Source organism: Saimiri boliviensis, chromosome 18 (genome assembly GCF_048565385.1).
Source record: "Saimiri boliviensis isolate mSaiBol1 chromosome 18, mSaiBol1.pri, whole genome shotgun sequence".
NCBI classification, from domain to species: domain Eukaryota; kingdom Metazoa; phylum Chordata; class Mammalia; order Primates; family Cebidae; genus Saimiri; species Saimiri boliviensis.
In genome coordinates, this window is record NC_133466.1 from 12,922,973 (window position 1) to 12,936,967 (window position 13,995).

Sequence of the window (13,995 nt, forward strand, 5' to 3'; positions counted from 1 at the left end):
CTTAGGTGGGTTCCACATCTTTGCAATTGTGAATTGTGCTGCTATAAACACATGTGTACGTGTACAAGTATCTTTTTCATATAATGACTTCTTTTCCTTGGGGTAGATACCCAGTAGTGGGATTGCTGGATCAAAAATATTTTAAAAAAATAAAAATAATTATACTAATAAAAAACAAATACAGCTTAAAATTATGCTGATGTGCACATAACAGTTACATTGTGTTAGTTATTTTAAATAATTTGGACATAATTTAAAGTATATGAGAGGATATACATAGGTTATATGAAAATACTGCATCATTTAATATGAGAGACTTCAGCATCTGCAGATTTTGGCATCCCTGGGGGGTCCTGACACCAATCCCCACAGATACCAAGGGACGATTGTGTAAGGATGAGCACAGCCCCTGGCCATAGTGAACACTCAGTAAAGGTTATCTATATTGGCCAGGCACGGTGGCTCATGCCTGTAATCCCGGCACTTTAGGAGGCTGAGGCAGGCAGATCATGAGATCAAGAGATCAAGACCATCCTGGATACGTGGTGAAACCCCATCTTTACTAAAAATACAAAAATTAGCTGGGCATGGTAGCAACTTGGTAGGCTGAGGCAGGAGAATCACTTGAACCCCGGAGGTAGAGGTTGCAGTGAGCCAAGATCATGCCACTGCACTCCAGCCTGGAGACTGAGCAAGACTCTGCCTAAAAAAAAAAAAAAAAAAAAAAGTGTCTATGTGTATGGACTGAGTAACACAGGCTCATTTACCACCAGAAACCCGGGCGGAGCAGAGCTGGGCTTGGCTGTCCATATGATTCCCCCTCTGCTGACCAGCACAGGCCCCTCTCTCCCAGAGCCCAGGGTTTTATAATCAGAGGTCAAGTTCTAAGGAAGGAAGTTTGGGAGCTCAGAGTAGCGAGGCAACTTATTGGGTTTGCAAATTCTTCCTAGATTGCAACACACTTTCTTGCTAGTTCATTGTTAGTGAGTTGGGAATGTTTTCCTTCTTCTCTTTTAGTGAGGTAAGGTCATTATTTTACACATGCCTCTAATTGGAGCTCCCTCCCTTCCTCAAAAACTAATCGAGCCCTTTCCAGGTCAGATTGGTGCTTAGTCATCTGAACATGAGTCCTGTCCTCTTCCCTTAATCTTTCCCAGGCTGGATTTCGTGTCTGAAACAATAGGAAATGACAGGCTCTATTTTCTTTTCTTAAAAGGACCCAATCCATGGAGTCATGAGTTTGGAACAGGGAAAGTGTGGGGAATTAATAACGTCCTCCCAATCAGAAGTGACCAGCTTTCCTCTCTTTGTTCGGCTGAGTCTCTGCAGCCTGAGCTCATGATATCACAGGCAGTTCAGTTAAAAGCAGGAAGCAGCATTTTCACCTGAAGATAAATTTCCAATTGGATTTTCTGTTGGACTCACTGGAAGGAAATGCAATTAGGCAGTGAGCAGTCTTGGGGCAAAGACTGGAAACTTTTCAAAAAAGAACTCTGCCAGAAATAATTTGTTAGGCCCTTGAGATCTATTTGCATTGGTGATATTAACTGCCTCTTAAAGTGTACACGCGAGTGGGTCACCGGAATACTTAGGATAATCACTCGTAAGAGTGATGACTTTAATTTCTTCAACAGAATTCAGCTGTAATTTGGTCATTTCCAAGATATTGAGATTAACCAGATGGTGACCAGCGGCCTTAAAATCAGGAGCAATTATTATTATTCCAAGAGTCAGAAGGTCAAGGTTAGAGGCTAGGCCCAGCCTGCTCCTGGCTGTGGGTTCCTTATCTGCTCAGAATCCTGAGGCAAAAAACAGTGTTAGGATCAGGTAATGGACCCAGGGCCAGGAGCAGGCTGAGTGATGTCGCCCTAAGTGGGTAGTGTTGTTCCTTTTTTTGAGACGGAGTTTCGCTCTTGTCGCCCAGGCTGGAGTGCAGTGGCGTGATCTCGGCTCACCACAACCTCTGCCTCCTGGCTTCAAGCGATTCTCCTGCCTCAGCCTCCCAAGTAGCTGGGATTACAGGCATGTGCCACCACACCCAGCTAATTTTGTATTTTTAGTAGAGAGGGTGTTTCTCCATGTTGATCAGGCTGGTCTCGAACTCCTGACCTCAGGTGATCTGCCCACCTTGGCCTCCCAAAGTGCTGGGATTACAGGCATGAGCCAGGACACAGGCATGTGCCAAAGCCCAAAATATAGACATCCTCCTGGTGCCCTTCACCCTTTTCGCCTCATTTTCCCTCACTCTGGCTGTTCCCTGTTTTCAAACATGCTGTTCCTGTTCCCACCTCCCGGCCCACTGCAGCTGCTCCTTTCCCCACCTTCCTACACATTTGGAAATTCCGCCTGTTCTTTGAGGACCACGCTGAGCGCTCTCTCTGATCCGGAAGCCTCCCATAGTCCATTTGGTGGAATCAGTTTCTCTGAGCTCCCAGGGCCACTTGGTTTGGCCATTTACTGTCATTCTTTGTCGTTGTTTGTGTTTTTAGAGTTGGAGTCTCGCTCTGTGGCCCAGGTTGGAGTGCAGTGGCGCAAACTCGGCTCACTGCAACCTCTGCCTCCCGGGTTCAACAGACTCTCAAGCCTCCCGAGTAGCTGGGATTACAGGCGCCTGCAACCACGTCCAGCTAACTTTTGTATTTTTACTAGAGATGGGGTTTCACCATGTTGGCCAGGAGGCTGGTCTTGAACTCCTGACCTCAAGTGATCTGCCCGCCTCAACTTCCCAAAGTGCTGGGATTACAGGCTAGAGCCACTGTGCCCGGCCTGCTGTCATTCTTACACTCTGTCTTGTGCAGCTAAACCCCTGAAGGATAAAGAAAGGGCGTCTGCAGAACCTGCTGATGGGCTCAGCAAAGAGATGAAGCGATCAAAGGGACAGGGAAAGAGAAAGAAGAAGGCAGGAGGCGCAGTCCCTTCCTGGTGGACCCAGGGGCTCTGCCGGGAGCAGGGGGCAGGCAGGGCCCTGATGTGAGAGAAAGGTCTGGCCTGAGGTTGCTCTCAAATGTTCCTGGGGTGCTGGTGCCGGCAGGGTCAGGAAAAAGGAGCCCTTTAGGCTCTCCAAGGTGGTCACACCCTTTTCAGGGCACAAAGGAAGGGAGCTAACAGCAGCAGCAGTGCCCAAAGAAGTGACGATGACAGCAGATGCCACAAGACCACGGCCAGATTGTGTGTGAGGAGCAAAAAGGAGCAGTGGGCTGAGTGTGGCCGGGGAGGGAAGGGACACAACTCCTGCGGTCGTGGCTCTGTGGGGGGTCAGAGCTCAGGAAGGTGAGGCTGCAGCCCCTGAGGGACCAGGGTCTGTGCACCGAGCCTTCGGGGTTTGCAGACAAGAGCCGCGCAGGGGTATCCTCGGGTAGGGTGGAGCTGGGTTCCCACACTTCTGTGCCTGGGATTTTGATATTTGATGATGTTCTCGGTTGGTGAGGGCAGGGAAATATCTGTCCCATCTTATCAATGAATCGAGCAGGTGTCTCCAAGCCTGACTTCATACACTAGCTCAGCATTGTCCAATAGAGCCATCTGCACTTTCCAAGGCAGTAGCCACTGGCCATGTGGCTGTTGAGCACTTGAAATGTGACCAGTGCAACTGAGCAGGTGACTTTTACATTTTATTAATTGATTTCAATTTCAAAGTAAATGACCACATGTGGCTAGTGGCTCAATCCTGGACAGCACAGCCCAGAACTGACAGCATCTGCAATTAGCTACTCTCATTCATTCTCCAGGGAGCCTGGTGCTGTGCCACACGCAGAGGAGGTGACTGGTTGATTTGAAATTCCTAAAAAGGACGCAGTGGTCCGGGATCCTGAGCTGGCTTCCTGCATCCTCCCTTACGGGCTGATGGTTATCGTGGCTCTTTCCTGACTTCTCTTTAGCTATGGACCAGTGAGGCTTCCAGTCCACAGAGCATTTGTTGGATTATTTAGGATTTAATCTCCAAGGCTACCATCCAGTCTGAGGGTGGAGTTTGGCCAACTCCGCACTGGTGGTCAGGCTTACAATGGGTTTTTAAAACCAAATGACCATAGTTCCGGGTTACAGCTACCCTGCCAAAACCGAGCACAGCTCAAGTCTGTGTGCTGGATACTTGACGATGAACTTGGCTGCAGAATCCAAGAAAGTTCAGGCCTTGACACTTTTCCTCTGAGCTCTGCAGATACGATTATTTCTCCACCACAGACTCGTCTCTATAGCAGGGCTGAAGGAGGCTGGCTTGTCCTCTCCCTCGATGACTCATTCTTATAATGCTTTTGAGTTTTGCACTGTGCCCTTAGTGTGGTCTAAATGGTGTGACCTTGGCCACAAGGGATGCTGGATGCTGCCTCTCATGGGGAGACGTCATGGATGATAAAAGCTGAAATGTATTGTCATTATGTGTAAAGCACCACTAGGAAGTAGATCTCATTATTATGCCCATTTTACAGAGGAGGAAACTGAGGCACAGATAAGTCACCCCAAGACTCAGCTAGGACTGAGTCAGAGCAGAAGCTGGGAGACAAGAGTAACACAGTGACTGAGGAAACCCTGAGTCCCAAGCTGAAGCAGAGTCATGTCTAGTCTGGTTGATGTCAGTGTTCCAGGGGTCCAGGGTGACAGGCAGGAAGTGGGGTGGAGCTTCAGGGCAGTGGTGCTTTTCAGGAGGTCCCGCTGGACATCTGGGGATGTGGGGAGCGGTGTCGAGACCCAGGGAGATGGAGGAGAGGCTGGCATGGCTTTCCTGACTGCCTGGCATTGGGTTTTGGTTCCTGGAGCAGGGACTGGTTTCCAGGGACTCATGGAGAAGACTGGGGGAGACTGAAAGGAGGATCCTGTGGGCACCTCTTTCCAAGACTCCCCAAATGCCGGGTGTATGAGTGGCTGACTTTTCCCGATACCACGAGCTAGTGGGGAGGGTCACTGACGTTCCTTTGGGCCTGGCTCCTACCCACTGAGGTTGCAAGTGATGCCGCCAGCATTGAGGCTTGGCAGGGGCTGGCACACTCCCTGTCCACAGACCTGGCACACTGGACGCTGTAAGTCAGTTTCCTGAGATAGAGATTCGTGTACGAGAGATTGATTGAAGGAGTGCTTTCGGGGAAACACCTGTTAGACAGGAGGGAAGAGTAATTCTCTGCAGAAGAGGACAGGTGTGGGCCATTCATAGCCACTCCTCAGCAGCTGAGGGCTGGTGCCTGGGAGTGGGGCACCAACATCACAACGGGCCTGTTTGTGGGGTCAGCAGTGGAACTGCTTCCAGGCTGCCCAGAACCTGCTTGGTCCCTGGGCTTCTCCCTGAAGCAGCAGCAAATGTCGTGGCTGCTGCAAGCATCAGCAGCCCCTTGGACAAGCTTGAGAGTGTCCAGAAGAGTAGAATTTCACAGCAGGCAGCTCATGGATGGAAAGTCAGCATTAGCAGCAAGTAGCTGAGGTAGGGATGTGCAAACCTCCCAGGGGGACAGCGACCTGTGCACTGAGCCTTCGGGGTTTGTATTTTTAGTAGAGCCGGGGTTTCACCATGTTGGCCAGGCTGGTCTTGAACTCCTGAGTGACACAGTGAATAAGGCATGCAGGGGTATCCCCAGGAAGGTGGGCAGAGGTTGGGTAAGGTGGAGCTGGGTTCCCACCTGGGAACTGTGAAGTGGTCACAGGTCCAACTGTGAATTCTGGCTTCTTTTCACAGGACTCCTGGGACCTCACAGCTTGGAAACAATGGTGTCTCTGCTGCACGAAAGCAAGAAGTGGAAGCCACAGGCGCCCGCACGCCCTGGGAGGACCCACCCGGGAGCTTCCGCCCAGTCACCGCGGTCCATCAGCAATCCCTCATCCAAATCTGCTCTGGTCATTTCCCCCTGGGCTTTGTGCCCAGCCCAACGCAACCTCAGCAGGACCCTTCGGACTCCTTCCACAAGAAGAACAAGGCATTCTTCTTGGAGGCTTTGAAAATGCAAAGAAATATCTCACTCTATCTGCACAGGCCAAAGACTGACCCTGGAGCTAGCAACCCTGTTGACCAGCTGCCTCTGCAGGGATCCTGGGAGGGGGTGTGTGTGTCTCTCTGTGTGTGTAAGTGTGCATGCTGCTGGCAGCTGATTCAGATAAGGGAAAACCTATTCGTGGAATTCAAGAAAAGCATTTGACTGAGACCACTGTGGGCACAGCTCTTTCTTCAACTGGTAAACTGATCATCTGCAGCCCCAAGAAGACAGTCATCAGCCATCAGCTGGACGGCATTTGTGCTCATGGAGAAAGGCAAGATGCTGCCTTCAAACTGGAAATAGAGACAGACAGCTGCTCTGGGAGCTGGGACAATATCGAAGTGCTCCCTGCTGCACTCAGGGACGTGAAAGGACAAAGAGTATCTTTGATTAGAACAAATCGTTATGAAGCAGTCGGACAATGGAATTCACTTCATTCTCTGCTATGATGTAGAATAGATTTCTTTCCAGGCCAGGCACAGTGGCTCATGCTTATAATCCCAGCACTGTGGGAGGCTGAGGCAGGAGGATCACCTGAGTTCAGGAGCTCGAGACCAGCCTGGCCAACATGGCGAAATCCCGATTGTTTCCCTGTGTTTGCAGGGTTAGTGATGATAAGGTAAGAAAATGCAGAGAGAGCTCTTTGGTAGCAGGCATATTCTAAGCCCCATTCTGTTTTCTTGTTTGATGCCACAGCTATTAGCCTCCTGTCCACCAGGGGGAACCATCTGCAGAAACCAATCGTCGGTTCTCCCGCTGGAGTCTGTTTCTGGAACTTTCTCTTCTGCTCCTCCACCGGGCCCTCCCCCAGTGGGGTAGGAGCCAGTTGTTTGTGTTTTCTGAGACCGAGTCTCACTCTGTCTCCAAGCTGGGGGACAGTGGCACAATCTCTGCTCACTGCAACCTCTGCCTCCCGGGTTCAAGCGATTCTTCTGCCTCAGCCTCTCCAGTAGCTGGGACTACAGGCGCCCGCCACCACATGTGGCTAATTTTCATATTTTTAGTAGAGATGGGGTTTCACTATGTTAGGCTGGTCTCGAACTCCTGACCCATGATCCACCTGCCTTGGCCTCCCAAAATGCTGGGATTACAGGCGTAAGCCACCACGCCTGGCTGGGACCCAGTTTTGGGGGAGATTTTGGAGCCAGCTCCACTTGATCCTGGCCCACTGCGTTGTTAGGTACCCTGATTGATGGCTTTTACCACCAGGAGCTCTGCTGTTTTAAGCTCTAAAAAAGAAGCCAGCAACCTTTTTTCTATAGAGGGCAAGAAAGTAAATATTTTAGGCTTTGCAAACCATACTTTGTTTATAAAAACAGGTTACAGGCCAGATCCATCCTGCTGTCTGTTTTTGAATAGCCTTTCAGTTAAGAATGGTTTTTACATTTTTATTTACTTTTATTTACATTATTTTAAAAAAATTAAATAGAGGTAGGGGTCATATTATGTTGCCCAGGATAGTCTCAAACTCCTGGCCTCTGGCTTTTACATTTTTAAATGGTTGGTTTGAAAAAAAGAGAATCTGTAACATGAAAATAAAATGAAACAAATTTCAGTGTCCAAAAAGAAGGTTTTATTGGAATACAGCCAAGTTTATTCATTATGTATTATCTGTGGGTGCTTTTGAGCTGCAATGGAGAATTGAGTAATTGTGGCAGAGAGGATTTGACCCACAATGCCTAAAATATTTATAATCTTGCCCTTTTTTTTTTTTTTTTTTTTGAGACAATGTCTCTCACTCTGTCGCCCAGGCTAGAGTGCAATGGCATGATCTTGGCTCACTGCAACCTCTGCCTCTCAGGTTCAAGCGAGTCTCCTGCCTCAGCCTACCGAGTAGGTGGAATTACAAGCATGTGCCAACAGACCTGGCTAATTTTTTATTTTATTTATTTTTGGTAGAGATGGGGTTTCACCACGTTGGCCAGGCTGATTGATCTCAAACTCCTGATTTTAAGTGATCTGCCTGCCCTGGCCTCTTAAAGTGCTGGGATTACAGGCGTGAGCCACTGTGCCTGGCCTGTCACCTTGCCTCTTTAAAATTTGCTAACCCTTGATCTAAACAAAGTCAGTGGTTAAAATCACTCATGAGCTCATGTTTGCTCAGTATCTGTATAACTGTTTTACAGGTATATATAAATCTTCTGTTTACTTATCTGTAAAAAGGGGGTAATAGGACCATCTCATGATGTTGTGAAGACCGAATGACTCAGGACACGAAAAGCAGCTAGAATAGTACCTGACGTTATAAGCGCCCCAAAAATGTAAATTCTAATTAAGTATATATAGACTTGTGAATGTATAGACACAAATTCAAATAAATACAGAAAACAAAGACTCTTCCCTCCTCATTTATTTTGGAATGTGCTGGAAACAGCTTGAAACGTCCCTTTAATAGCTTCCTGGCCTCACGAGTGTTGGATGACATGACAAATTCTCCTTCATAGAAGGTACAGGTGAACCAGAACTGGAGGGGCATTTGGGATCCTTCCTTCTTCAGAAAGTGCGATCGCCTCAAGACGCATGTGGTTTTCAGTAGAACTGGCCCATGTTTCTGGGGAGTGAGGTGTCCAAACCACTGTTCATCCATATTTCCTGGATGATTTGCTCCCTGCGCTCAATCCTTTCTGCGAGCTCTGCAGCTTCTATGGAACTGTAGACAGGATATGAAGTCCTATGGAACCCCGCCAGTTCCCCTGGGAAGTCAGAGTCAGAGGAGTCCTCCTCCTCTTCTGCGTCCTCACTGTCCTCTTCAGCCCTGTCACTTCCCGGGACCAGCTGCTCCCTCCCCAGCTGCAACTTGTGGACATCCTTGGCACAGGACTCTCTGATGACCAAGGCGCACAATGTGAGGGCCAGGCCAATGCAGACACTGGACACAAACAGCAGGGCAGCTCTCTCGGGGTGGGCTGCGGGAGGAAAGAACATGTCAGAAGCTGGGAGGGGCCGGCAGGCACGACCGGTGCCACACCCGCAGAAACCAGGCGTCTGCCCAAGCAGGGGGCTAATGAAGAATGCCAGTCCAGCGCCTTTGAAACTGTCCACACCACAAGGATCATATATCCCCACTGACTTTTTTTCAAAAGGCTTTTGAGCATATGGAGTCAATATATACATGTGTAGGAGAAAAACACACAGCAGAGGGGCTCCAGAGCCAGACTCATCTGTAAACCAGGGCTTATAGTACGTTTCATCACAGAGTTGTTACGGTGAAATGAGTGAATTCCTATAAAGCTCTCAGAATACTCACTGACACATAGTAAATGCTCAATAAAGTGTTGCTATTAGTAGTAGTAGTAGAAGTAGATCATGAAGAATTAATTTATGTATGAAGTGTATAGGTGAACCTAAGTAATAATAAAATAGATGTTAGCAAAACTGAATTCTGTTCTTTTTCAGATTAAAAAGTAAATATAAATGTACAGTTACCCCTTAGTGTCTGTGGCATACTGGTTCCAGGACCCCTACCCCACACTCCCAGGATACCAAAATTCGCGGACGCTGGAGTCACTTAATATGAAATGGCATAGAATTTGCATACAACATAAGCACACTCTCCCCTATTCCTTAAATCACTTCTGCATTATTTATAATATCGAATGCAATGGAAATGCTATGTAAGTAGTTGCTACAATGTATTGTTTTGGGAATAATGACAGGAAAAATTGTCTGTACATGTTTGATATAGATGCAACTATCCGTTCAAAAAAGATACTTTCGATCTGCCTTGGTTGAATCCACAGATGTGAAAACCAGAGACGCAGAAGGCCAACTGTAATATAAAATACAAAAATATGCTGAGTGTGGTGGCTCACGCCGGTAATCCCAACATTTTGGGAGGGCAAGGTGGGTGGATCGCTTGAGCTCAGGGGTTCAAGACCAGCTTGGGCAACATGGTGAAACCCTATGTTTACAAAAAAAACAAAAACATAAACAAAGTATAGCTGGGCATAGTATTGCATGCTTATAGTCCCAGCTACTAGAGAAGCTGAGGTAGGAGGATCACTTGAGCCTGGGAAATCAAGATTGCATCACTGTACTCTAGCCTGGCTAACAGCATGAGACCCTGCCTCAAAAACAAACAAACAAACAAACAAATAAAAAGAAAGAAAAGAAAAAGGAAAAAGAAAACAAAAAAATACTAAAATAAAATAAAAAATATATTTTATTGCAATACAACAAAATAGCAAAGTGAAATAAATATAAATATAATACAAAGTTCTGGAAATTTTCCCTGCATCCAAATGGATTCTCCATAGAATAATAGAAATGAAATCATTTGGTAAAGTTACTTGGAGACAAAAATCGTAGAAACAAAAATAATGCTAACATGTGCTATGTGTCTCGGTCTAAACCTTTACGTATGTTTGCCTCGACACTAACTCTATATGGAAAGGGCTACTTTACTTTGTTACTGTCACTATCCCCACTTATGGTTGTGTACCCCTCGGGGTGTTATCACCCCCATTCTGAGAAATAGTGATCCAGTTAAGTCCTTCGTAATACGAATCAGGAGTTGAGAAACTTTTCCGGTAAGTAGCCAGGCAGTAAGTATTTTACGTTTTAAGAACCATACATTTTCTGTTGCAAATATTCAACTCTGCTGTTGCAGTGCAAAAACAACCGCATAGCAACCACAAAGCATGGTTGTGTATCAATAAAACTTTATTTATAGATTTGACTCACAGGCCAGTTTGCTGATCCTGGTGTAGATGTTCAAGCTGAGCCCCACCTAGGGAAAGTCTGTGACTGGGGTCAGTTGGCCTCTTCAAGTAGAGTCAGTCCTGGAACTCAGGACTTGAACAGTGGGCTCTTTGTGGGGTGCTGGGATGTGCAGTAGGTACCCCTAGCATTTTCTCAGCATGTCTCAACTGAACGGGTCCTCCTCCAGGCACACTTCCTCCCCTGTGATTCTAAGTTAAAAAGGAAAACTGCTGTCTTCACTACTTCTGTTCTTCCCCAGTGGTCCAGAATTGGAGCTTCTAAACTCAAGGGCTGTCAAGTTTCATGCACAGTCGAGGGATCCAGCCTCTGATCTGATCAGAGAGATGGAACTGGGAGAGCTTATTTTCTTAAAACCTGAAATGTCCCCATTCAGCTTCCATCACTTGCAGCTCAAGTCACTGGTGTAATTAGTGGATGCAAATATGTGGTTCTTCTTGCTGTTGTTTCTGTTAGAATAACTCATCCCTCTCTTTCAGACGTAGATGTCTTCTTTTTTTTTCTTTTTTTTTTTTTTTTTTGAGATGGAGTCTTGCTCTGTCGTCCAGGCTGGAGTGCAGTGGCACAATCTTGGCTCACTGCAACCTCCACCTCCCAGGTTCAAGCAATTCTCCTGCCTCAGCCTCCTGAGTAACTGGGATTACAGGCACATGCCACCATGCCCTGCTAGTTTTGTATTTTTAGTAGAGACAAGGTTTCACTATGATGGCCAGGCTGGTCTCGAACTCCTGACCTCAGGTAAGTCACCCGCCTTGGCCTCCCAAAATGCTGGGATTACAGGCATGAGCCACTGTGCCCGGCAGACATAGATGTCTTTTTTTTTTTTTTTTTTTTTTTGAGACGGAGTTTCACTCGTTACCCAGGCTGGAGTGCAATGGTGCAATCTCGGCTCACCGCAACCTCTGCCTCCTGGGTTCAGGCAATTCTCCTGCTTCAACCTTCTGAGTAGCTGGGATTACAGGCATGCGCCACCATGCCCAGCTAATGTTTTTTTTGTTTTTTTTTTTTTTTTCAGTAGAGATGGGGTTTCACCATGTTGACCAGGATGGTCTCGATCTCTTGACCTTGTGATCTGCCCACCTTGGCCTCTCAAAGTGCTGGGATTACAGGCTTGAGCCACTGCGCCCGGCCAGACATAGATGTCTTAATGAAATATTTATTTTGGCTGAGGGAGGGGTGGCAAGTCATGTTTGTAGTACTACTAACAATATATTTTTCCTAAGGGTTGAGATATTTAGAAGATTTTGTCAAATATAGACATGGATCCTTTGTGAGAGATGTGGGGCTCTGTTCATTTCTGGGGATCATGGCAGAATGGGAATTTGGAGACTCTGGCACTTGGAACAGTCGTTAAACAGTAATGCACAAAATGATGCCAAGACCCGAGGTGCTGACCCAGTGGGGCAAGTCTCCTCTCCTTCTCCCCCTGCAGATCGAAGCCTCCTCTCTCCTGACTTCACTTTCATCTTCCTCTCCCTTGAATTCCCCTCTTATTCCCCCCTCCTGCAGCCCTCCTCTCCCCCAAAATCTCTGAGCCACTGTCCTCTCAAAACCCTCTCCTGTGGTGCTGTTAGGGCTTTCAAGGTGGGCTACGACTCAACCTCTCTGTCTTGGGAAACATAAACTTTGAGCCCCACTGGCAGTGATGCTGCCAACTTCAAGGAGTGCTGTGTGTGAGGAAACGGAACCCCATCTACTTATCGTCTTTTCCAGAGTTGATATTTCTGTTATTTCATCTAATCACTGGCCTTTACAGTGGCCTTCCTCCCCTTCTATGACTTCTTTACAAGGAATTGGAATGAGTAATAATCCTGAACAATCTACTAATTTATTAAAGTGGACTGATGCTTAGGGACATGAGGGATATTTTCCATGCTGTTTACTTCCCTCCTTCCTTTTTTCTATAGTTTTTGTTTTCCATCTTCATGTATTCCTAAAATTTTATTTAAAGGGTATAATGTTATAGGTAGTGTCAGAGATTTGGGGCTCTTTTTTTTTAACTCAATATCATATCACTGTATGATGTTCCATTATCTTGACTATAATGTAGTTTATTCACCCACTCTCCTGCTGTGGGCGGGGAACTGTTTCTTTACCCGCTCTCCTGCTGTTGCCAGATTTCTGCTTTTGTGGATGATCATGAGCATTCTTGTAAATGTCCCTGGTCAACACCTGCAAGCGTTTCTCTCGGGTACTCCCCAGGAGGTAATTGATGGATTTAGGTCATGCTAACCTCTGTGCTTCAATATCAGGGGACAAACCTCTCGATTTCTGTTTCTCTTGTCCCCATGTACACTGGACTGCACTACTGTCTCAAAACTACTTGCAGCCTGACCTGGGAGATGTGCTTTTGGATTCACCCCATCTGCCACCTATTTGGATGGTTTGGGCTGGAAACTGCCCTGCTCAAACTCTCGGCTCCCTGCTGCTCCTGCTTCGGGGCTGTCTAGAGACCCCAGCTCAGCCCGTGGGTCACATGTGCACAGTGGGGCTGGGGATGCGACTGAACGTTGTCTGGGCACCTCTCTCCAGCAGCAGCAAGGATGGAGCTCAGCAGTGTGTGACACTAGCTGGTGGCCACTGCCTGTTTAAGTCGAAATGACCCAACCTGATGTCTACATGCATCTCTGTGGCACGCTGGCCTGTGCGGACCCCTGAGCATGCACTGCGTGCTTCCCACATCCAGAGTGGCCACCCAGACAGCAACACAGACATGCTAAGAAAATCCGCAGGCAAGTGCAGAGGCACCCATTCCACTGGGACCTTGTGAGCCTCCATGATTTGAGTCACGAGCTTCTTGTGGTGATTTCATTCAGCTAACATCCAACATAGCGCATTTAGAGACTCCTTTTCTTGGACATTATATGAAGGCGTGGTCATGGCTTGCTGAGATAAATAGCCCAAAACACCCCTCAATAAAACCAAGTAACAGCTCATCAAATCCTTACATTTAAAAAAAATTGACATCTTATAAATAACAAACACTAGATGACAATAAGACACAGGAAAAAGCTCATAAGCCCAGATCAGTAGTCACCATTCAATTGTTCCTTAACTACTGACCGTGCACCTGTTCCGTACCAGCACTGCATGCTAGATACAGGGACACGACACAAAATCAGACAAATACCTGCCCCTATGAAGCTGAGACTCTAGCAGGAGAGACCGGCACTAAACAATTGACTCTATCCTGTGGTTTCTGGGAATGACAATCACATAAAAAGGATGGAGGGAAGCTAATTTAGACCACTCAGGATCAGTGTGTGTGTGTGGGTGGGGGTGGTTGCATCCCTCAAAATTCAGAGTAGCTGGAATTCAA

The 13,995-nt window shown here is 47.1% G+C and overlaps 1 protein-coding gene across 5 annotated transcripts in view; it reads right to left on the reverse strand.

The window, feature by feature from the left end:
- Positions 1 to 735: 735 nt before the first annotated feature.
- EVA1C (eva-1 homolog C) overlaps positions 736 to 13,995 on the reverse strand; it is a 110,392-nt gene continuing 97,132 nt past the window's right edge. For all 5 annotated transcript variants that reach the window (XM_039480565.2, XM_039480558.2, XM_039480563.2 and 2 more), the window contains one exon: positions 736 to 8,863. In XM_039480565.2, the coding sequence (XP_039336499.1) occupies positions 8,487 to 8,863 (377 nt within the window). In that variant the 3' untranslated portion in view covers positions 736 to 8,486. The remainder of the gene's footprint in view (positions 8,864 to 13,995) is intronic.